This window comes from Centruroides vittatus, unplaced genomic scaffold (genome assembly GCF_030686945.1).
Source record: "Centruroides vittatus isolate TY-2023 unplaced genomic scaffold, ASM3068694v2 scaffold_1431, whole genome shotgun sequence".
Taxonomy (NCBI): Eukaryota; Metazoa; Arthropoda; class Arachnida; order Scorpiones; family Buthidae; genus Centruroides; species Centruroides vittatus.
The window spans coordinates 991,529-1,016,168 of record NW_027122678.1 but is presented as its reverse complement, the minus strand read 5'-3'; the positions used below and the strand labels follow the sequence as shown (position 1 = coordinate 1,016,168).

Sequence of the window (24,640 nt, the reverse complement as noted above, 5' to 3'; positions counted from 1 at the left end):
TTCTTTAAAAGTATATTCGTACAATTGGAGAATTTCTTGTACTAGGTATGTATATTCGTCACACATTTTGTTTTACCAAGTAAGCTTTTTTTATAATTTTAATTTTAGCCCTTATATCGTGGCTAGTGATTCAAAAATTTATTTTAAAAAAGTTTTGGCTCGAGACCTGTATAATGAAAAAGAAAACATTATTAAAAGAGAAAGACTGATGCCTAAATTAAATATAAATACGTCGACAAAAAAATTTCGACATTTTGACGATAAAATTTATGACGAATGACGATTCTTTCGTAAAATTGAAGCAATTTGGAAATCAAAATAGAATAGAATTTAACATTGGTAGACAATATAAAATAAATATCGAAAATTATAACGAGATAACTACGATTAATAGATATATCTAAATTAATAGATGTTATATGTTTTTTCTCAAAGCGAGAATTGGCATTTACAGGGCGTAGGGAATTTATTGAACCTAATAACGGAGGTAATTATATTGAACTTTCTTATTTATTAAGTACGTCGGATAATCTATTAAAAATACATTTAAAGAAGTATACGGTTTTTACTGGCTTATCGAACAAACGAATACGAACGGGCCCTGACGCGCAATTAATCGATTGCCCCTGTAAGTCGGCCTCTTACAGAAACACAGCTTCCCTATCATCAAATGTCACGGCACGCCACTGATGTAGAGTCTTCCTGTCAAATCTGCTTTCGGTATGCTTATGCCATAACTTTCAAAAGTTTCCTTTACTTACTTAAACGTTTTTGTAAGCTTTACTTTTCAACCTGGTTTTTACCAGTTCTAACCAGTTTACCAGGCACATAAAATCAATCATTCTCGCAATTTTACAAGATTTTTTTTATTTAAACACGTCTTATATCAAGTCTTTTTGACGTTAAGGTTAGAAACTTTCCTCACGTGCGGGACCATCGTAACCTATCCAATACGGATCACTTTTCAAATATTAAATAGAAGACCAATATTAAGAAGTAGTCGTCGAACATCCTCTCTCCCTGGAAAACAACTAATACCTTTAGTCGAATTAACTTCTATTTCCATCTGCAACGATCCCTTCCTCCTATCGGACCCACCGGTATGGTGGAATTCGAATAGGAAAATTATATAATATGAAGTTAAGCACAAAATATCATTTAAGTGGTTTTCCAGGGTGCCGTGTTGACATAGTTGGTATATTTGTCGCGAAATTTGATTGATTGGCAGATCACCATTTGATATTCGGCTCTGAATGAAACAGTTTGTTAGTGCTAATTAGAAAAAATACGATAATAGTTTAAGATATCGTACTTTCAGTTGGTGTCTACTTGACCAATGAAAGTGTTTATTTTGTATATGAGTATCGCAATAAACATGATAAAAGTAGGGTAAAATAGTCAAATTTTTTATATGAATTTCATTTTAATATTTTTTATAATATAGTAGTATTTGATTTATATAACTACAAACGTTATCTTACGCAAGGGTTAATCACACTGTGTGACCAATGTAACACATTTTAAAAATTTTATTCTTCTACTATACACAATTTAAAGAATTTTAAAAATGTGTTAGATTGGCCACTCAGCGTGATAGGCTAAATCTTTGCGTACGATAATGTTTGTAGTTATATAAATCCAATACTATAAAATAATATAATAGAAGGGTTAGAAGTATGAACTAATCTAATAATCTTAATGTTGATACTTATTTTAAGCCCAAACAGCGCTTGGCTTACCTGCTAGTTCTTCGGAAAATAAACTTAAATTTTTCATTCGAAGAAATATATTTAAAGTTATGTAAGCTTATTCATCGATTCTAAGCGTACGTCTGTAAAATGTATACTTTATATCTTTATTGATTATATGCGCACCGGATAGACTCTTATCTGCTGTTTTATTTAATTAATTCTTAACCTGTTTTTTAAAATACAATTATGTTTTTTATGTAACTAAATATATTAAGCCACATTTATTTACAAAGTATTTTTTATGTAGAACACTAAAATGTTATGTACGTTTATGGATGATATAATTACTAAGAAAGATTTTTTATGCCTATTTATGGTATGTAAATTGGATCTGTCATATATAGATTCTCTTTTCGAGATATCTAAATAATGTTTCTACTTATATTTTCGTTTTTTCTATATAGCACTGAAGAGGGGTTGGGAATGTAAACCAACCGAAATGCATATGTAATCCAATTTAAAAAAAATAAAGATGTTTCTAACCGCAATGCTGTGAGATAGTCTACCGAACATACTTTTGGATTAGAGACGTTCACATACAAGAACCAATAGACAGCAACAATATTACAGTGTTTTAAACAAAACCGTTTAATTATTTAAATTCAGTATTCGCTTTGTGTGAAATTCACAGATTCATTATATAATTAATTAATAAACATTGTGGATATTGAATAGATTACTTCCGGTGGAATTTACGGCTTCAACCTGGCTAATGTAAGCTCTCTCTCTCGTCTAGGTATCCGTTAACCCAGTACCTACTAATATAAAGCCTAATCAATTATATACCGTTATATAAAAGCTGTAACGCAACTCTCTGTTATCCTATGTAAATCTGTAAATGATTTACAAAAATAAACGGGTATTATTACTTCATAATTAAGTAGAGATGTACACTTGTCCAGTCATCACTCAGGCCATCTCCATCCCGGGCTCAAGCACTTCAAACGCGCAAAAAACGAAATTAGCGGCCATCAAGGCTTCCGTGTCTACCCTAAAAGACACAGTGGTGTCAGTCCTGATGTACGCATCGCGGATCCGGTGCCGACCATTTAGTAACAATATTTAAACGAAATCACTAATTAGTATCGCCATTTGTAATATACAGTGAGATCTGAAACAACATATGTGTATAATATATACAACTCTTTTATGATAATTATATTCATTGAGGAGGAACCATAAAAATTTCAACGTTAACTCGAAAAGCATATGAAATATTTGAAACATATTCAATAAAGGTTGAGTTGAAAGACTACGAGTCTTAAAAGCATGGTTAAATTGCAGAATCAGTTCACTAAATTTCACTGACGCAAATATTTACACAAAATATTTTTATTTTTTATAATATACAAGTGTTTTAAGAAATTCATAATAGTAATGTTCACAATAACCACTCAGTCGGTTTGACGAAAAACACAAATTTTATATTTACAGAAAATGTACAAAATAATCCAATTTAGAGTTACAATTATGCACAAACACTAGTCTGAACAACAACCAACTATTCCCGTGCAAATTCGTCGAAAGAACTCCTTACGAACAAACAGACTTGTAATTAACAAAACCTCCGAGTCAAGAACAAGTTCGTACACAAACACGTAACTTCCAACGAGAGAGTTAGCTAGCACCTCGATAACGACGATCTCCCTTGATCCGATCCGATGCCATCCGATCCCGATACGAACTTCGATCCGAGCTTAAATAGTCGACGGCGTTCGAACCCTGCTCCAATCAAATTTGAATGTTCCCGCAACGGCCGCCAACGGTCACTTCCCGCCGGCCAATCGTCCGATGGTCGACGATTTGAAACTTAACGGTTCTTCCACGGAACCGTTCCTAACGGTCGTTTCTACCGGCCGATCCTAACGACTTTTCCGTTATGAAAGTTCGTTGTAACAATACATGTGGGAATCGCGCGCCTTGGCGATTCCACACCTTACAATAATCATAAATGATCTCATTTGCAGCAGTTAGTGAAATTTTATTAAAGAATATCTGATGAGTTATCTACAACAAGTACAAACAAGTCCATGATTTACTTCTGAAGATAAAAATGTTTCATTGGACTAAACTTCACCATTGATTATAGAATAATTTCCATTCTTAATCAATCCGTTTCTACATTTATTATTTGTCGATTTTTCTAGTTCGATAAGAGAAGACAGAAGTGAGTAGAGTGCACTGATTACCTGAAAATAGAAGTATGAATATGTTATATTATGATCACAACTTGAAATACAGGAGCCGCAATCTTACTTCTAAAGAATTTTGGCCCTTACGATCACCCCAAACTTCTCACCCCAGACTTTTTCCTCTGGGCTATCTCAAAGGAACCGACTAAAAAACAACCCACACACAATAGAAGAACTAAAAACGAACATTATGCCAGCATTAATTTTCAGGTGCTTCACAAGGTGGCATGAAATATAATAAAAGGAGGTCGTGAACGAGCAGGCCGTATCCTAAACATGTTTCTATATAATGATTTAATTTTGCTTATTTTAAAAGATCTGATCATAAACTTTGTTTTTATTACCTTATATATTTTCGGATATTAACCTTACAAATTGAAATTGATTTCTAGCACCCATTGCTCGACTTTTCGATCACCTTCTATAAAAGTATAATAACTCATTATAATATTGAAAGTTTACATAATTTTATATTTTTATTCTCTCCGCCCTGTGGTAATTAAAAGGGCTTTTAAGTTATACTTATCGTAATTCGACAAGGTTCACAATAGCGGACGAATGCCATGAAGAATTCCAGAAATATTTTGATCATCCGGATTTGATCCCGAGACCCTCGGAGCTGTAGGTTGACACGTAAACCACCTGGCCTTCTGGGAATTTTAAGACTTTTAAAGGATATTTAGCAGAAGAAAAATGTTCTTCATTCGTTCAGAAACCCAAGAAAAGAATGGACGTACGCCAAGGTAATTGCGCAAAATGTTGCGCATTAAACCGATGTATTGAAGTATATTGTGTTTTCAATTCTCATAAATACGAATCTCGCGTTTGCGGTTAAATATTAATAAAATGAAGACAGCATTCTTGTAACAAGTTAAAGTATTATGTGCATAAAAACAATTTGATAAATACTTGCTTCACCCAAAAATTAACAGTCGTTTATTTTTGTGAAGGTCGATTTTATCTGTAATAGAGTTGATTCAAATTAAAAGTACTCGTGAAAAATGAAAGAATCCCGTTCGGATTTAACCTCTTGAGATCCACTACTAGAAAAAACTTATCTTTAATTAAAGTTTTGTTATATTATAGACCTTTGGGTGTCACTTGTTAGTAAATTATCATATTTTTTAATTTTTTTGTTTTTGGTCATTAAAAATGGTATGTGTCATATATGACACAATGGATCTCTACCTGTACAAATTGCGAACTGTTCTGATCATGTAAAAACGGTTTATATCACTGTTTTTGTAGAATAATTGACATTTTATATTTACATATGACATTCATTAAATTAATTTTTATTTGCCACAAGGCACAGATGGATTTTCCATTTGATATTTTACACTGTAGCTCATACATTTTTTTATTAGTGCATTTGGCAGCAGTCATTTTTGCCATTTGCAATGATTTCTGGCCTGTGTTTTGCTCCACTTTGGCATTGTATTTTTCTGGGATGTAAAGTTTGAGTATTTTTTATTATTTTCCTTTTGTTCGCCATCTTCACTGTTCATTTTTTTTATTTTTTGTACTATCTGAATGTAATAGCCATTTTGACACTTTTACTTTAAATTTCAAATATTGATATGTGTTTTTCTTTTTTCTTATTGGTCTGCTATCTCTTTTGTAGGCTATCCAAAAATTGTTTCCATTTCATCAGCAGTAAAGTTTAAAAGTTTTTTTAGGTGAATCAATGATATTTAATTTGTGCATGTCATCATCAAGCACTGACATCAAAGAGATTCTCAGGAATATAATTCAAGAAATATTCTTCAGACTCATACTCTTTACCCTTTCAGGGTTCTACCGGAAATGCAGGAGCTGGTAGCAAGGGCATAAATCTATTTGTATGGTGCCATGGTGGAGTCTGTTACTGCACTGATGTCAAGAAATCTTCCTCTATTTACATAGCTGAAGAATCATTTTCATCATCGTCAAATGTATCATCTAATGACTTGCATTTTTCAGGACAGTTTGGTTGATAAATGTTCTGACTGGTTTAAATGTTTTGTCACTGTCTTCATCACTGGACCAGCCTTCCAGTCCACACAAATTTCTATCAATATGAAGTGTCCTATGATGTTCCTTCCTTATTTCATCTGTTGACACTGAAAAATTTATAATAAATGTCAATGATTTAGTTTTAATATATGATTTATGATATTAATAATTTATAAATTCTTAACAAACAAAATCCTGCAGACCAGATAAATAACTATACAAAAACAAATCACAGAAATTAATTTATTAATTTATTAATAAAAATAAATAATTATATTTATTAATAAATTAATTTAATAAAAAATGAAAATAAATAATAGAATACATATTGCTGATTAAATGACAAAATAACTATAAAAGTAAATAACTTGCCAATATGACAACAGTTCATAGGCTGTAATGTAATTATTGTAACGTTAAGAACCAACGTGTCATATACGACACATTCAAAAGTTAGCTCATCTCATGAAATACTGTTATTAATATAGTTTTTAAAGAATACTCTTATATAATCTTAGAAGTCTCCTGAACAAAAGCATGTTTAAATTGTAAAATTATAATCAATAGTAATAGAGAAAAATGAATACTTACATGAAACAGTCATACTTGTGATCACTTCCGAAAACATGTGCTTAGACAATCACTCATATTTTCCTTTTTTTCTATCACAGCAGGATGCATGTAGTCTAATAAGCTTCAATAAACTCTACTGATCAAATTAATAACTAATATAATTGTTTAGGAAACAAAAAACAAAAGCTGCTTCTCATTCTTTGAAAGGAAAATTGTGTGTCATATATGACACACGGCATCCCAAGAGGATAAATCTGGATTCTTGTGACAACAGCGGATAATATACCTCATGATTATTTCTCCTACCGATAATGTAGAATTATGTTGTAGACAAATGTATATAGATTATTTTACAACGAGAGATCGTAATAAAAGTACCACTATTTAACACTGTGTACAGATCTATTGGCAATTCAAATACAGTAAGATTTGATAAGGTAACGTTTCGCGACATTCGAAACACATTTTCGTAAAAAGCAATTACTGTAAAAACTCGCCGTTAACACACTTTGACGTTACAACAGTAAACATTTTATTTTCACAAGAAGATCATGCAATGTAGAAAACCTTGCAAGAAGTTCCTGCAAGGTTTCTACGCAGAGTACAGTGCTAATTGTGATTTCCCTTTCTGAATACAATGAAATCATGGGTTGGGAATGCTCCTGTTTACTTACAATTCGGTTTACGAACAACATTTTGAACGCCATATTTGCTCCGGTTGCCAAACAAGCTACTCGGCAGAGTCAGCCACCGATGCTCAACTTCCTACAGTTTCTGTTATAAAGAAAGTCGTGGGCCCGACCAATGAATGACGGGAATACCAATTTAGAAGTTAGTGACGCCGAGATGGCCTTGCGTCAGGTAACAAATCAATATGACGTTGCTATTTACTTTCCATTTCAATGCTCATGAGGGATAGATATATTTGTTTCTCGGTACGCGCCACACTTGAATTTCAATGAAATTAATTAATAACAACCGCTTTGACTAATTGACATTCACGTAAATGACAATCGAAAATTCGTGTTAAAATAATGCTAAGTTAAATTAAATGACAAAAATTTAGTAATATAATACTACATTATATATTATAATTATGTTATATTAAAATAGTTGATTAAAATAAACTAATAATAAATTCAACTTTTTAAAAATAATAAAATAATTATTCAAAGTAGCTTTTACACCGAAACTGAAACTAAAACAAAATAAAATTAAAATTATATTTGAAATCAAACCTGCAATTATTGATTGTGGCATTGTCAGAAGTTCGGGCATCAAGTTGCTATGCCAAATTGTTACTTTCAACATTTAGTTAACGGCTAAAATTTTACAACCGGTTTTTAATAAAAACAGGTAAAATATACATAGAAAATAGAACATATTGATCAATTAATAAAAACAAGATCTTCGCAAGCATTGTGATATTCCTGATAATAAATTTTCTATATATGAAGAATTTATTGCCGGGAATTGTACACAGGTGGTGTCAAAGATCCTAACTCGTTGGGACATGACATATCGCATTACTCGTACACATTTGAAATTTTAAAAAATGTAAAAACTTTTTTTCCAGCCGTAATGTGATTTTATTTAAAACAAAAACGAAGTTGAGGCCGATGTTTTAAACGCGAAAACGTGTGCTTTCGGACGTTCAGCTCCGCTTTCCTGTAAAGCCTAGAAGTTTGACAATGGTGTTTGGAAAGTCAATGGAATCATGCTCGACATTCCAAACGCCATTTTCAGATTTCTAGGCTTACAGGAAAGCGGCGCTGAACGTCCGAAGCACACGTTTTCGCGTTTAAAGCTTCGGTCTCAACCTCGCTAATAACTTTTATATTATTAATTATTGAAATGGAAAAAAACTTAACCTTTACCTTATCTTGAGATATTAAAAAAGGAGATGCCAACAGGAACACATAACTTACACACAGTCACAGAAACGCTCGTGCGCGCATGCACGCTCTTACATACATTCATACATAAATAATTAATAACGGAATAAAGGATTGAATATCGACATTGTAAGAATCGAATTTGTAAATATAATACGTGTATTTCTATTAGAAACTAATTTGATATTTTGAATGTAGACTTACTCTTACAACGAATGTCTTTTTGATATAAAAGAATCCTCCGATATTCAAACCTATTGGGAATCTTGCAAATCTCTTCATGAAGTTCAAGATCTAAAACAGTAAAAGTTACTTTAACTAACATGGAGACTATTGTTACAAGTAATGAAATCAACTTGCCTTCAATTTGTATATAACAGGAAACTTAACAGTAGAAAGGATATAACAATCACAGTAATTACCATAAACCTGCGAGAAAAAGAAATTGTTTTACTAGTGAATAATATTAAGAATAATAAATAGGAAAATGAATATTAGCCAACCGCTGCAGTAATTCTGGATAGTCCGTAAGCTATAATCAAGCCTGTAAATAACAATGCAATGCAGAGGATTACCCAAAATATTTTCATGCCTGTATCCAAATCAAACATCATTGCAAAAAACAAAGAAAAACAAGCAAAATAAATGTAAAAGCCATAATAAATGGGGAAAAGAATCTCTCCACTTTCATTTATTTTCTGAATGAAAAACCATAAATGAAAGTGTTTCTGAATGACCTTCTCAAATTGATGTGCATTTCTCTTAAAGTTTCCAACTATTTTATTGAAAAAATAGTTCAAATGCTCGCAAGAATGTAACAACAGAATAACTATTATTATTAAAGTAACGGCAAAGCTTGCCATAATATTAATTGCATATATGTATGAGAGAGATAAGTTAATATGACAAAAAAGAATTTCGTAAAAAGATGCATTTGTGAAACAAGCATAATGATAAAAGTCTGCATATAATATTTCACATAAAATAAGACTTAACCAAGAGATAAATGCGAACATAGAAAAACGAAATATTTTTTCAGCGATATTATAATCGTCAGTATAAATATATTCATTCGGATCCGGAAAACCATTTCTTCGGAAAAAAATTAAAAGAAAAATACAAAACGCAATTACCATAACGATAATCGATACAAAGAAATTTGAATTTAACAGTAATTTTAATGTATCGTTACAAATTATTTCAACGCCAAATATGGATAAAGAGAAGTTAAAGAGATTAAAATAAAGAAAAATTTCGATAATATACTGATAGAATTTATACAACTTGGATCCTAATTTCGTTTTCGCCAAATTCTGTGATTCGATGTAAGTAATCCCTGAAATACAAGAAAGTTTCTGGATTAGGTGTAAGTACTCCATGTTTATATATATTGATCTGTGGTGAGATGAAATGCTCTATCCTCTCTCTCTCTCTCTCTGAAGTATGCTAAAAATGTTCAAACGAATATTTCGTGCATGTTTATGCTTTTAAGATAATGGATATTAGAATATTAAACGATATGAATATCGTAAATTAATGATTGCAAAAGCACAAAGCTAATTACTGAACATAAATTTCATATACTATGAATTAAAATATAGTTTAAAACCGCTATAATAAAATTCTTTATGGTTATTGCTAATAATTCTATAACACTAATTTACCTTTACAAATAATTTCTTTAATGCAGTATCGGCAATGTATTCGCTGAGACATGCACTTTAAATTCCTAAGAAAATTAGTACAATCAATACGAAATTCCTAACAAATTATTCTTGGTTGCAACTTGGATATTATTTAATTAAATTATAAATGAAATATGAAGTTCTGAAAGCAGTGAAATATTATTTATCTAAATTGAATAAAGCTATTTCGTTATTTATTTATTTTTGTGTTTTTCTGTCCCATGAAAGCTGAGGAGATCTTTCTGATCATACCAATCGTTGTTTCGACCATGATGATAATCAGGGTGGCGAAGTGTTGAGCCACGAGGCTTTTCATATCGGGGAAATATCTTCTTTTAAAACTGTTTCGATAGTTCCTCTCTAAGATTTAATCCCGTCTTCTCCTGATTTTCAAGAAGGAAAACCGCATCATTGATATATTTAATTATATATTTTTAAGTACAGACAGCCACGACGGAAATTTATAGATTTATCAACTTTTTCACATGGCATCCCTAAAAGTATCACAATACAATAGCGATGAGTGATGAAACAATTACGTAATTAAAATGATCCAACGTTTACAATAAAACTTTAATATTTCAATCCTTTTAAACTAAGAGTATTTATTTTTATAAACAGTTTAATAGGATTTGAATTTATATCAAACATGATATCTTTATAACAATGTAGTGAATACCTTAAAACAGCACCAAGTAAATTGCTTGTTGATTTGTATACAATCAGATTTTGGCTAATTAAATATTTTTGACACAATTTTTAGATAAACTTACTTTGGTTTGTTCCTCTTTACTGTATAATTTACTGCTCTTTTATTCCTATTTTAAGTTCTAACATTTAAATATATAGATCACTCCCAGAATTTTTTTCACAGTATGGATCCGATCCAAGATTTTCTACAGGATTTATACAAATATTACAGGAAAACAATATTTTGTTATTTTTCTTTAAGTACGTGAAATTTTTATATATTTTCTTTTAATAGTTACGCTCTGACACTTACACAGATAATATTTTTTGCATTTGTGAAAATAGGTGACTCAATCTATACTAAAGATCACTGTATATCCTCCATCACTGTAACTCTCCTTTCACAAATAGTTCTTATGGAAATATTGGAAATGATCTCTTATGGAAATATAACTAATCTAACGCGAAAACTGAAGGATATCAATAGCATAAAGTGCTACAAAATACATTATTATCTAAAGGAAAATTTACGTTGCAAGTTAAAGGTTACAATTAATATCGTTCTCAGATAATAACTGGTGATAAATTGATTTATTGAAAATGAATAAGAAACCATTTGCTTAAAACTAAGAGAAAAATTATATATTTTTATCTAATAACTTTCTATTTTTGCTCAAAGAGGGAGCTACATTATTAGGGCCTTTGATAGATTTTACGAAGAAGAAAGTTTGTTCTAACTGATAAAATTCATTAATTTTTCTAAAATTAATTAAAGAGAAATTAAATAAAAACGTTACTTTTCAACTTCAATCGATTTTTTTTAAAATAAAAAAAGAAATTTGGAAAAAAACACGCTTATTATTCTGTTTTACAACGTTGTTTCTACTTATATATTTTGTTTTCTGTAAAATTCTAATAATACGTTTAACTATTCTTAATATTTAATGAAAAGAATAGACAGGAAGAGCCGAATATCGAATCCAAATATAGACATTTTATCTTTTTGATAAGTGATGAAGCTGCTTAAAGATCGACAGGAGCATCTAACCTCAGATATCTTGTCAATTAGAGATAACAGTATCTTTTGAGAAATACGGGGCGACCCGAAAGTAAGTAAATGGTTGAAGGGTTATGAGTCACAAATAATAACAAGCAGCTGCTTCAAACCGGTTTTAACCACTCTTAAAATAATCATAAAATAAGCCACAATTCATTACGTGACCCTTCAACTGAGTGTTATAGAGCAGTCGTTAAAAGGGGAGATTCTATGCGAATAACTTCATAAAATGATGAAATGTGATAAGGAGAGGGAGAGAAAAATGTTTCCATGCAATATTTATTTATCAATATTGATGATATATACCTTTTACATTAAAATTTCTAATAATCGTGTAATAAAAATTAGTGTTCTCCGATCTCATTTGGGATGCGAAACGTGACCTCCCCTCTATCTTCCTACTCTCCCATCTTTATCTACTGAAATTTAACAGCTTCAATGCCTCCAATACATAAACCTCCCTGCAAAATTTCAGAAATTTTTGACAAATGACACAAAGTTATTAAGCTGTAAAGAGGGTGAACAAAATCGTGACCCCATACACATATAAAAAAAACGTCCTGACTTTTTACATTTCTTGACTTTTCAAGTTCCCCCCTCTGTCCAAAAATGTAAAAATAATAGGGTCATTCTTTGACCTTTTGACATTTTATCAGGGGTCATACTCTTCATCTGTTATATATAACAGCCCGAAAAGTCTCAATAACTAACATGATTAATAATAAATTAATTTTCAAAATTGGATTATTTTATATAGATTTAATTTTAGAAAAAATTTAACTATAATTTTAACTCTTTAAATTATAAATAAATATATCTTCAGAGCGTTTAACTTTATTTAAAAAATGTTATAATGTCGAGTGCTTATCAGTTTCCTTTCAGCTATAAATTGCATCCTTTAATTAAGATTAAAAAGTTTGTAACTTTAAAATAGTAAGTTTTTTAATAATTTAAATGAATTAAATTGCATTTATAACAAACATATTTAATATTGACAATTATTTACATATTTATAAAAGAATAAATTCTATAGAAAGTTACAATTTTAATGGTTTCAAGTTAAACTTATTTCTTTGAAGGAAGTATATTTTAGTATAATTTTAATGTTGATTAAATTTAAAAAAAATGATTCAAGAAGTTTAATTGAAAATTAAATAAAATCCTCCTTAAAATTCCATAAACGTAATATATTTATTTTTTTGCTTATCAAAGTTTAGTTTTTAGTTGTAGGACCTGCTCTTATCAAGTGGGAAGCTGTTTTAACTAAACACTATTTCCCTCTTATGACGTAAATTGTATTGTCATTAAAAAAACTTTACACAACTCTCAATTTACACGCACTCTTCATTCACCTTGACTTAAATTGATATACTGTAAAATCAATAAAACTTCTTTTATTTAATTTAATTTATTTTATTTCCTTGCACCTGTGAGTAAGTAAATAAACATAAAAGACTCGATTAAATTTCTCTGTCTCCTTCTTTGAGTAAGAATGAAGATGTGTTACCTAAACTGAATATGTGGTTTTCCTATATTTTTCCGTCTGTCAGTTTGTCTGTGCGGAGAATGTGATTTGAAATGGAGTTTGGAGGGTGTATGAGATGTTCTGACTTCTTGACTATAGTATTACCTGTTATACCAGCTTACCTGGTTTTGTCTGCTTGAAAAAAGGCCTTATTAGTACCCACATGGCAATAAAAAGGAAAAAATATAATGTACTTATGTAAAATCTCGAAATGTTTCGATAGAAGACAACTGTGTTATTATCGATCGTCAGTGGCCAACACCATTACATATATAGTTAGTCATTCGAGGATTCGAACCTCGCCAATGTGTTGGTCACGTGGAGTTTACCGGGTTTCTTCACGTATTTTGCACCTAAGTAGGAACCAGTTTCTTGTAGAAAGTTATCCTTGGATGCATCTCTCCTTAGCATATGTTGGGTTGTTTTATCCTATCAATTCGATGCAATATTTAATAAAAGAATTGCACTCGAGAATATTCTCCTTTGTTTGAGCTATTTTAAAAAGCAAAAACGTTAAAAACTCTTATAAAACATGTCAATAATTCACAACAGACATTCTATTAGCCATCATTCCGTGTTATAAAGCCATAGGTAGTTTTTATTTTATATCTCTTGTTTTAAAAAAGTTGTCGTGTTCAAGTATCAATCAATGATATTTCCTCTATAAACATCTCAGACATCCGCAATCACATGCAAACAGGAACAAGTGTTGTTTCCGTGAACTTCTGACTACTGACGTCTTCCTCGTAGATTGGTTATTGTTAGAGAGAAAGCATCTTAGAAAAATAAAGGGAGTCATTCTGTCGTATGGTTTCATACCCTTGCACGTCATCAAGGGAGGAACCGTGCCCGGTTAGAGCTTTAGAGACGAAATCTTTGAATAATATGTAGCCTTTTTATCAGATACTGGACTAGCACAGATGAGAGTGCGTGATTTTTTGAACCTACCTCTGTGCTGTCTCACGTATTGCTACTTCGGTGGCCCTTCACACACTAACACGATGGTCGTTTGTTCCCAGAGTCGGAATCCGTTACTGAAATCTCTGCCAGTCCTTAGCAGATAAGCCTTTTCTGTCACGTCACATTGCAGGACTCGTAGTTGGAAAAATTATACGGGAACACAGAGATTCAGTAGCAAGACTTACTTCAGGATTACAAAGATTCCGTTGCATGGTTGTCTTACGAACAGATGATCATCTTTCTTCGAACCGGAGCCTGCTCTTTCTTATATTTATGCCTTGGCATTTTCTCAAAATTACTTCAAAAAAGCTCGAATGGCAATTCAACAAAATGCCTATCCTGTTTCTTTCAGCCCAAAGATGTGGGGTTTGTTAAACTCCGTCAGCTGTGCATAATGTTTATGATTGCATTCTACAGGATACCTGACGTTCGAAGACCTCCAAACTTTGAATATTTTGAAATTTCTGCGAGTCTTTTATTAGATACTGGAGTAGCACGCTGCTGGCTTAAATGTAATCATAGCTTTTATAATAGACACTCATTTACCTGTACATAGCTTCAAATTTACCTGTACGAAGGTGCTAGCAGACCGTTTGCCCTATGTTCCAGACACATAGGAGGCCATGGCAGTTAAAGAGTATTTTAAATATGGTTTACTTATAAAAATGAAAAATAATGTAAATTAATTCTATATTTATAGAAATACAAAGAAAATTTGACAGATATGAAAGATTTATTGCCAAACAATACAAAATCTGTGATATTGATGAGCTGATTTTACACACAAAACTAATCGAGACAAGGACAATTTTCGTTTTTCTTCTTTTTATTCACCGAAATATTACTATTATCCCTAGAAATTTTCGATGTTTTAGTATCATCATGTTGATATTTGTCATTTTCCTTAAGGGGTGGACAAGTCATTTGTCTGTTGAAACAGCAATAAGGGAACTTCCCAATCTTTTGTTCCACCGTGCAACCTTCTCTGTATCCATTAGGGGCCTTGCATCTAGAATATAAATTACTTATAAATAAAATTTAAAAAGAATTGTATGTATTTTATAAATATAAAAATGTATTATTTACAATGCGTATTCTATAAAGGCTTTGTTTTCCAATATGTGACAGGTGTACATTTTACAAAGGTTTACATCAAATATTCCTTCGTCGTTTTTCAAGTAGGAGAGTTTGTTAAAACGGCATTTATCTAATAAATAAATAAAATATAATCAAAACCAATCATCTATATTATAATAAATTCAATCGTTTTATTGTTTTTACTTAGTATATAAAATAACCCCGCTTTTACCACCTAATTTCTGTTTAAAAAGGAGTTGTTAACAAAACCGTTGTAAATCGAACCCAAACTTTTCGTAGAATTAGCGTTAAAAATTGACGTTATGTTCACGGGAAGAACGTTCTGAAATTTATAATACCACACCAAAAAGTATCAAAAATAAAATAAATAAAGTTTTTAAATGTGGCATTTTATATAATAATAATAAAATTTATCTCAGTCGTAAAGCGAGAGTATTAAACGAATGGTCGTAAAACGGAGTCTATTGTAAAAATGCTATAAACTAAAAACATTCAAAATTATGTATAATATGAGTAAAATTTAATATAGAAGATGACCCAAAAATCAGTTACCTAGGATAAATTTTGACTATTTTAAGAACGGTTCAAACTGAATCAAGCATGTACCTAATATGCAAATTAAATGAAGAAAAACGCCAAATATCGCCCTAACGGTTAAATTTTGAAGTAAATTTTTTCCTAAAATGGAAAGAGCATAGTCGGAATAATAATTTTATAAAATTTGGTTAAGATTTGCCCCATAGTTCTTTCTACAGAAAACTCGAAACATCTAATCTTTAATTGTGATGATCACTTTACAGAATAAATTTTTAAAACAAGGCTAAATTTAAAGTTATATTATTATAAGTTTTTATAATTAAAATAATATAGTGATAATTAAATATTTTATGTTTTAACTATTTTCAAATAAATGAAGAAAAGAAAAAAACATTTATTAAAAATATATACAGGTAACCCTCACGTAACGCGGTAGTTAGATTACACTTGATCACCCATTATCTCATCATCCGGTTGCCCTTTGACCACCAAAATTTAGTAGAATCAAACCTCCTAATATACAAACTTTCATGCAAAATTTCAGCTATTTTTTACATAAAGCATATGAGTTATTAAGCTTTAAGTTGCTCCCCATCACATTAACGTTCATACACACAGGAAAAAAAAAACCTTCAAACTTGTTTAGATTCCTCGACGTTTCGGGGTTTGCCGAGTCCAAAAATGTAAAAATATTTTTGGGTGGGTCATTTTTTGATCGATTTCTTATCGATCAAACACACACTCAAAACATAAAAGGGAATTTCCTGTGTATAAAACTGTATATTTGTTAGCACAGAATACCTTTTAAATTTTATAAGAAGATTGCTATAAAAAAGATGAAGGCTTTCATCATTACAGAGGAAAGCTTTCACTATATAAAGGGAGAACGAACAATCTATATTCGCGTAATAACACATGAAACACGTGATTTCATGTGAACTCTTATTATAAAAGGGTTGCTACTGTGCGAGTTCGTTTTACACAGATTTCACTGTACTGTACTTAAAAACGATAATTAATATGAATTATTTAAATTATAAATTAAAAGTAATAATTAAAAAGTAAATGCTTTATTCATACTCTCTTTTATCATTTTTTCTCTACGTCTTCGAGGTTTTAAACGTGCTTTTCCTCACTAAGTTAATTTAATTTTTAGCTTTGTTTATATCAACTCCTCTTTTAAAATATAATAAATTTATTAATGCATAATTATTCAACTTACTTCCATGTTTTTCAGTCTCGTAATACTTGAATCTGACGTCAGATAAAGCGAATACTGACGATGCCATCAATAAACACATGCATATCTGTTCGATGTTCATCCTAGTTTTTAACTTCTCACCTGCTTATATAAGGGAAATTAACATATAGATGCTGCTCAGCACTATCAGAAGTCAGTATCAATTGGTTCAGCAGTATCATCTGAACCATCCTCCGCGAATATTTTGTGTATATATAGATCATATGCGTGGGCATTTTCCTGTTTATTCTTTGTCTCAGTAAGCAGAGACAAGTTTCTTCCTTTATAATTAATATCTCATCCTTTCATACTTATTAAACGTTGCATTGATAAGATTACAAAATAGTTTTTATTATATTACATAATTAATATCATTCATATCTATCAATAATTGCGCGTGTTATCTACGAAGCGTGCTTATTATTAATTAAATAATTAAAATTGGCTTCAAATTATAATTAAATTTTTATTTTCGAATTGTAATGTTACATTAATGTCATTATTTGTTATTTTTATTTATTTATTTTTTCATAAATTCGAACAGATTCTTGAATGGTTCCCTCTTGGAATGCCTTGTTGATCTTCTTCTATCACAAACGATGCTACCGTAGCAGCATGTTGGAAACATTCCCGTTTCCTTCTGCATTCGACAGTTTGTTTTTCCGTCTAAAGAGTCGGAGCAACTAAAAAATTAAGAAAGAAATTGGTAAATTATGTATTTTTGGTTATATTTTAACGTATAGAATGTTAAATTGATGGGTGGGAAAGCGCGAAGAGTTAACGTTATGCAACATGAACTAGTCTTGATTTGATATGAGCGGGTGGTTAACGTTTAAATTGAATTGTCAATTCAAACGTTATATTGGTGCAGGGTACTCCTTACCTGAAAAATTTGATATCTTGCCTCCTCCTCTTCCTCCAATATAACGTCGAAATTGGCACATGACCTCAAACGTTATATAGGAGAAAAAGAGATGTCAAGGAGTAAATGCTCATAAGTAAAATCCAAATAATTACTGTTAATAAAAATAAACTAAGACCCTTTCCTAATTGGATCTCATTCAAATTAACCAATTATAAAATGAATTATTATTATTTTTTTAATTAAAAAATCACAAATAACACTACATATAGCAGATGAATTATATGAACTTTATGTATTGTAAATAAGCCAAATAAATAATTTATTAAAATAAAAAAGCTATAATCATTCTCAATTTTTTAGATATTCTAAACCAATCACTGATTTTCAGCATTTCTTTGAAACTTGTACTGTAATTGGTTCACTGTAACACGTGTGTTATTGATACCAAATCATTTATTTAAGCTTCAAATAGAATTATTGGATACCAAAGTATCATACGTCCACCTAGAATATTTTTGAACATATTGAGATTTATAAAGTCCAGGCTGAAAACCACTACTATAATTTATTATATAAAGTGTTCCTCTCGAATGCCCCTAGTTTTAAACTGTTCTTTAAAATCTATTTATTTATATATGTGAATAAAATGTGCTGGGGAATGTTGGGCAACACTCCAAGTTTCATGTGCATACGCTTAGAATCCATAGGTATGTTAAGGATCGTGTGTATGCTAATCCTTAACACGCTCACATGCTAAAAAGGTTAAAGAGATGGAGTCAGCTGATTGAGTGAATTAAGAAACGAGGCTTCATATTCTAGATCGCTGAGGCCTCATTTCTAGTCAGAGTCCTTTCAAGCTTATGCACCTGAAACTTGTAGTATTGACCAATACTCTCCAGCATATTTTTTCACATATCTGAACAAATAGATTTTATAGAATAGTTAAAAACGTTCGAGGGGAATGTTTCTCCCTTTTCTATAGCAGTTCCTCAATTACTAATTATTAATTAATTCAATTAATATCTCACCTGTTCTGCTTCACTACAGCTTTTACTCCATTCAGGAAGCATTCGTACATCTTACAATTGTCTAAATCGTACCAATTATTACCAATTTTTTGAAAGTTTCTAGATTCTAGTATGCATTTACCTACAAATAATAATGATAATAATAAATTAATAAAAACAATTTTAAAAAAAAATCTTGAATCTATTAAAAAAATAAACCATACCATTCGAAACCAACACAGAATACTCTTCTGTTACTGGGGTTTGCAATGAGTTTTGTAACAAAGTGAATGAAACAATCAAAATTGTAATTGTTGACAAGTGAAACATTTTTATATTTATGTAGACAACACCACTGTAAAGACTTTACACTTACAAATAACAGTTACTAAACAATTCAAGTGTATTTTAAATGTAAGAGGATCTTTTTTTACACGTAGAACAAGGTCGTTCCTGGACTTTGTTAGCCTTGAAGTTAATAAATGACAAACTGACTCTTTTTAAATCATAAATCGCAGTTTATATTGGGAAGGGGGGACAATTCGTAATTGTTTCCTCTGCTACTTCCTTAAGATAAAGTTTAATGAAGTAAAATGGAGAAAATGGAGGAGGAATGATATAATTCCGTTTCCTTTTCGTAATTACTTCGTTCTGTGACGTCAAATTTACATCCTAGACGGAATAAGTCGTAGATATAACGAGTAATCATTAAGAATAACAGAGTAGGAGTCGAAGTATTTACGTGATAACTGATACAAGTGTTACATCATAACCATTAAAAATATCGAAAGAACTTTCTTAGAAAACTCTACTTCATTTTCTCAATCAATCTTCATTGGGTTCAACGCATTTAATAGTATATTTTCAATTTTAAATTCTCGATTGTTCCCGTTCAGGACATCTTCATTACTTTCTTTTGTTTTCTCATATTCAATTGTATTTAGCGTAGCTTGAACTTGTAATTTAATTTATTGAGTAATTTATTTAATTTGTTTTCACTTAAGTTTTTGAATGTTATATTCTGACGACAAAATTGCAGAAAAAAATTATAAATAATTCCTATTGCTTGTCAACCCCTTTTAAAAATTAAATTAAATTAATTGTTCACCCCTTTCTACACTTAAAAAATTTTAATTGATTTTAAGAGTGTTTTTAATTAGGGAAAATAATTAATTGTCCTGTAATACTTCCTATTGTATAATATAAAATAAATAAATTTATTTATGTTTAACCTCCTGTAATAATTTAGCAACCCCTAAATTATTCAGTTGACCTTACGGAGAGGGTGTCTAACAAAATTTACGTATTTAAATGAATATTTTAAAAGATAATTTACTAAAAAATTAAGAAAAATTATGGTAATTTATGAATATGAGAGCAGTCAGATGAATTCAACAATTTTTTTTACAAGTTTTTTATAGATTTTTGTCTCGTATATAAGGGATAAGTGTACGAAACGTCTTAAGGATTTGGCTTCTCGTCGCATTTACTTCAAATTTTACCACTTTACAAAGATTAAAATCAGATAAACTGTAACATATATTTGTTAAAACACGAGGAGAATCCTTTAACAAGTGTTTTTATCTGTTTTTAGTTACGCAACTCGTCGGCATGTTTGCCATGTTACTCGAATATCACTTTCAACAAAACCCGAACACATCTTCCAGTGAGTCATTTTTGAAAACAGTTTCTCCCCTTACATTATTTATAAAAGAAATACATAATATAAATTAAATTTTACGATTAATTAAGTGGATTTATGAAACCCTCTTCACAGAGGAACACAGTTCATTCCACTTAAATTGGAAAAAATAAATTACAGTTAACCGTGTTCTAATTTTGTAAAATTTTCATAAAATAATTCATTTTTTGGTAGTTAATTTAATAAATATTTTAAAATTTTCGATGAATTAGAGATCTTTTAACGTATTTTTTATTTTAAATGTTTTTTTTTTTACTTTAAAAACAGTAAATGAATAGCCTGCTTTCATTTTTCTATTTTGTAATGAGTAATTGGCTATTATTAGATATTTTTTGATGTTTTTTAAAGAAATTATTTGCTGTTTCTTAAGAAAAATCTTCTCTCTGCATTCTTATGGAACATAAAATAAAAATTCCATAAAAGAAACTCGAATGTGGACTTATAAAACCACGGAAAATAACGATTTAATCGATGGAATTATAAAACATAATAAACAATATCCAACAAATTAACAGTAAAATTGAATTTTACAGTGTAAAATTAAACTATTTTAATATCTTTGAAGCCTTTTTTTTAAATGTAAACAACGATATAAAACGGAGAAACAAAAATGACAGTATCAAAAAATCACATAATTACGTCAAAGGATCTATCACAAGATGATTTTGATATCAAAAAGTATTTATAGTCCAGAGGCCACAAAATATCAGCAATTTGTTATAATTTTTAACATCCTAGCTAATTATATATTGCGGCACATAACATATAAGTCGATAAAAGTATCTATTATAAGTAAGTAAAAATATCAGTCAGGTCCCCTGTAGAAATCGAAAGAGCAGTAAGCTACTTTTGCTGTTTGAGGTTTCTTGTTAGAAGTGATAAAACGACAATAAAATTATAAATAATATCTGTGAGTTTGAGTGAGTGTGATTATCTGAATAATATTCTTGTGATTACGCGTAATTGTAGTTGTTCTTAATCATATCCTCTGGTCTCATAATATTAATCACATTCTAATCATATTCATGGTGTGTGATCATCTCTGAACGATCTCCTGTATATGTGATCATCTGTGAGCAATATCCTCTCTGTCCATGATCTCTTGTAAATGTGATCATCTAAGCACGATCCTCTGTAATTGTGACACCTGAGCTTATTTCCCTTGTAATATAATCATGTCTAACGAGTAAGTGAAATCCTTTTTGAGCATCTTCTGGTGGGATTCTGTGTTTGAAATCATCTCTGTATGATCCTCTATCAGTCATGTGTGATCTCGAGTGGATGAGTATGATCCCATGTAAACGTAATCATCTCCGACATCCTTAATAGTGTGATCATTTTTGTGCGTGATTCCATGTTAATGTGATCATCTCTACGTGAAAATTTTTTCTACTGTTTTTCTCATTGATCTTCTGTATATGTGATCAATTCTAAGTTAGATCACCTGTGAGTGTGTGTGATCATCCGTGAGTTTGAGCGATAACTTTCCTTGTTTTTATTCTCAGTAATTCCAAGTAAATTTTCTTAAATATTATATTGAAAATTCCTTAAAGTAAGCTTTATATTTAATTTTCTCAGATGTACAGTTCATAAAACTAACATTGATACGTAAGTAATCACTTTTATTTATAGTAATGTATCACTCGTAGAGTCTACCTTATCTAATCTTCACTAATGTTAACAAATATACTGAATTTCGATATATAAAAATTGATTATAAACATCGCTTAGCATGTACTGCACATCGTCTTTTATAACTCGTGCAGTTTTACACGTACAACCGTATATTACTTAACATCATATATATTATTGTTTAAATTACTTAATTACTCATTAGTTTATAGGCTTGTAATATTAATTTACGGTTAACAATCTGTATAGACTCCCCCGATTTTACGACGGGTTTTATCATGGCTGCAATTAAATATTTTGGTCTGTTGGCCATTTAGGAATTGGTGTATACATAATTTAAAGTTCATTTCTGAGAAGAAAACTTCAAATCATGATACTAAACCTATGGGAAATTAGGCTTTAAGTTACTACTCGCTTGATGACAATTTTCTAGGGATTAATTAAGTTATAAGTGATGGCTCTACCACGCTGTAATGTCTCTCAATCTGTACCTTGCAACCTCTATTGGATGCAATGAGCCCCAGATTTTGGTGGTTCCTACACATGCCAAGAAAAAAATTAAAGTAATTTTACTGTTGCAATTGTTTATGATATACACATAATTGAATAGTTACAATTAGACAACTTTATGATGTAAACTTACGTAGTGAGCCCCAATCTTCAGTGCCTGGGGGCCCTCAGAAGGACTTAATCCACTACTGCAAGCTGACATATAATTTCTATATATGTATTATGATTTCATAATATGATATACAAGTTTTTTCGTATATTATACTTTTATATCTGTAATCATTTTTCGTATGCCAAGTTTGGATTTTTGAATATTTTTAACCTAAAAATTATAGTTTGGAGGCTTTTTCTGTCCATTTTTATTACCGATAATGTCAAAATTACTCGTGGAAATTAATTATTATTTATTTAACGTTTTTATATTGTTAATTTTTAAATAATGTATATTGCATCATAAAATATTGCTGTAAGAAAGTAAAAGAGCATTTTGTAATGTTTTTCATTAGCTCTGTAGTAACAAAACTCATTTGCTCGACTTTCTTACACATTTTTAGGATCGTATTTCATCCAAAATTTAGGAAATTCCTGTATTTAGACACTTTAGTTTGTTCTATTAGTCATTTACATGTAATATCACAAGTTTAATTTTTACAATAGAACCTCAATTTTGATCTGTAACTATAAGAAATTAGTGTATAATTTACGATATTTTGCTTTAAAAATGCTTGCAAGAACAACATACACAGCTACTGTACAATATAATAGACTCCGTTTTTACGACTTAGTATCGTTAATTAAAGTGAGGTCTACTGTATTGTACCTTTTATAGCTAAATAATACGTTTAAACCAATACCAATTTTGAATTATAAAGCATAAAATTCATAGTAAAATCATTTATAAAAATATCCAATTTTAATCAATGATTTATCTGTAATTCATAAGTTTCTTCAAATATTAATTTTATGTGAAATACGTTAAATACGCAAGTTAGCGCGAAGAATTTAGACTTACATATAATTTTGAATTAAGAAATTTCGTTCATAATATTTATAAACATCACATATATAACTCCTATAATTTCACAAGTAAATGACGTTTCAAATGTGACGAAATTACCTACTTATGAGCGTGACCTTTAAACTTTTATATTGTTTTAAAAATAAGTTTTCATAAAGTGATTTTTATTATAATAAAATTGTTTTGATAATTAAATTAAATGATTCGAATTAAGTAATTAATTAACTTAAATTTATTAATTAAATTTTGTTAAAAATATAAAAAATATATTTGCTTTAAAAGTTACTGGAAAATGGACGTTGTTCGGAGATGGCCGTCTTAACTTAAATAATGGACACCTCCCAACATCTATTACATACATATTCCAACAACGTCCATTGTTATACACGACCAACAATGTCTATTATTATACACGTCCCAACAATGTCTATTATTATACACGTCCCAACAATGTCTATTATTATACACGTCCCAACAATGTCTATTATTATACACGTCCCAACAATGTCTATTATTATACACGTCCCAACAATGTCTATTATTATACACGTCCCAACAATGTCTATTATTATACACGTCCCAACAATGTCTATTATTATACACGTCCCAACAATGTCTATTATTATACACGTCCCAACAATGTCTATTATTATACACGTCCCAACAATGTCTATTATTATACACGTCCCAACAATGTCTATTATTATA

General features: G+C 30.2%; 3 protein-coding genes across 3 annotated transcripts in view; all 3 read right to left on the bottom strand.

Annotated features, from left to right (window-relative positions):
- LOC136986986 (uncharacterized) overlaps positions 1 to 24,640 on the bottom strand; it is a 461,301-nt gene that overhangs the window by 23,203 nt on the left and 413,458 nt on the right. The gene's annotated exons all lie outside the window — the stretch shown is intronic.
- On the bottom strand, positions 15,038 to 17,395 carry LOC136987006 (venom protein 30.1-like). Its single transcript, XM_067284641.1, has 3 exons — positions 17,181 to 17,395; positions 15,410 to 15,530; positions 15,038 to 15,332 (listed from the first exon to the last, which is right to left on the bottom strand). Exons 1-3 carry the CDS (start codon positions 17,278 to 17,280, stop codon positions 15,113 to 15,115), a joined length of 441 nt encoding a protein of 146 aa, XP_067140742.1. The 5' UTR covers positions 17,281 to 17,395; the 3' UTR covers positions 15,038 to 15,112.
- Positions 17,645 to 19,673, bottom strand: LOC136986992 (venom peptide MmKTx1-like). Its single transcript, XM_067284625.1, has 3 exons — positions 19,295 to 19,673; positions 19,092 to 19,212; positions 17,645 to 17,881 (listed from the first exon to the last, which is right to left on the bottom strand). The coding sequence occupies exons 1-3, from the start codon at positions 19,398 to 19,400 to the stop codon at positions 17,719 to 17,721; spliced, it is 390 nt and encodes a 129-aa protein (XP_067140726.1). The 5' UTR covers positions 19,401 to 19,673; the 3' UTR covers positions 17,645 to 17,718.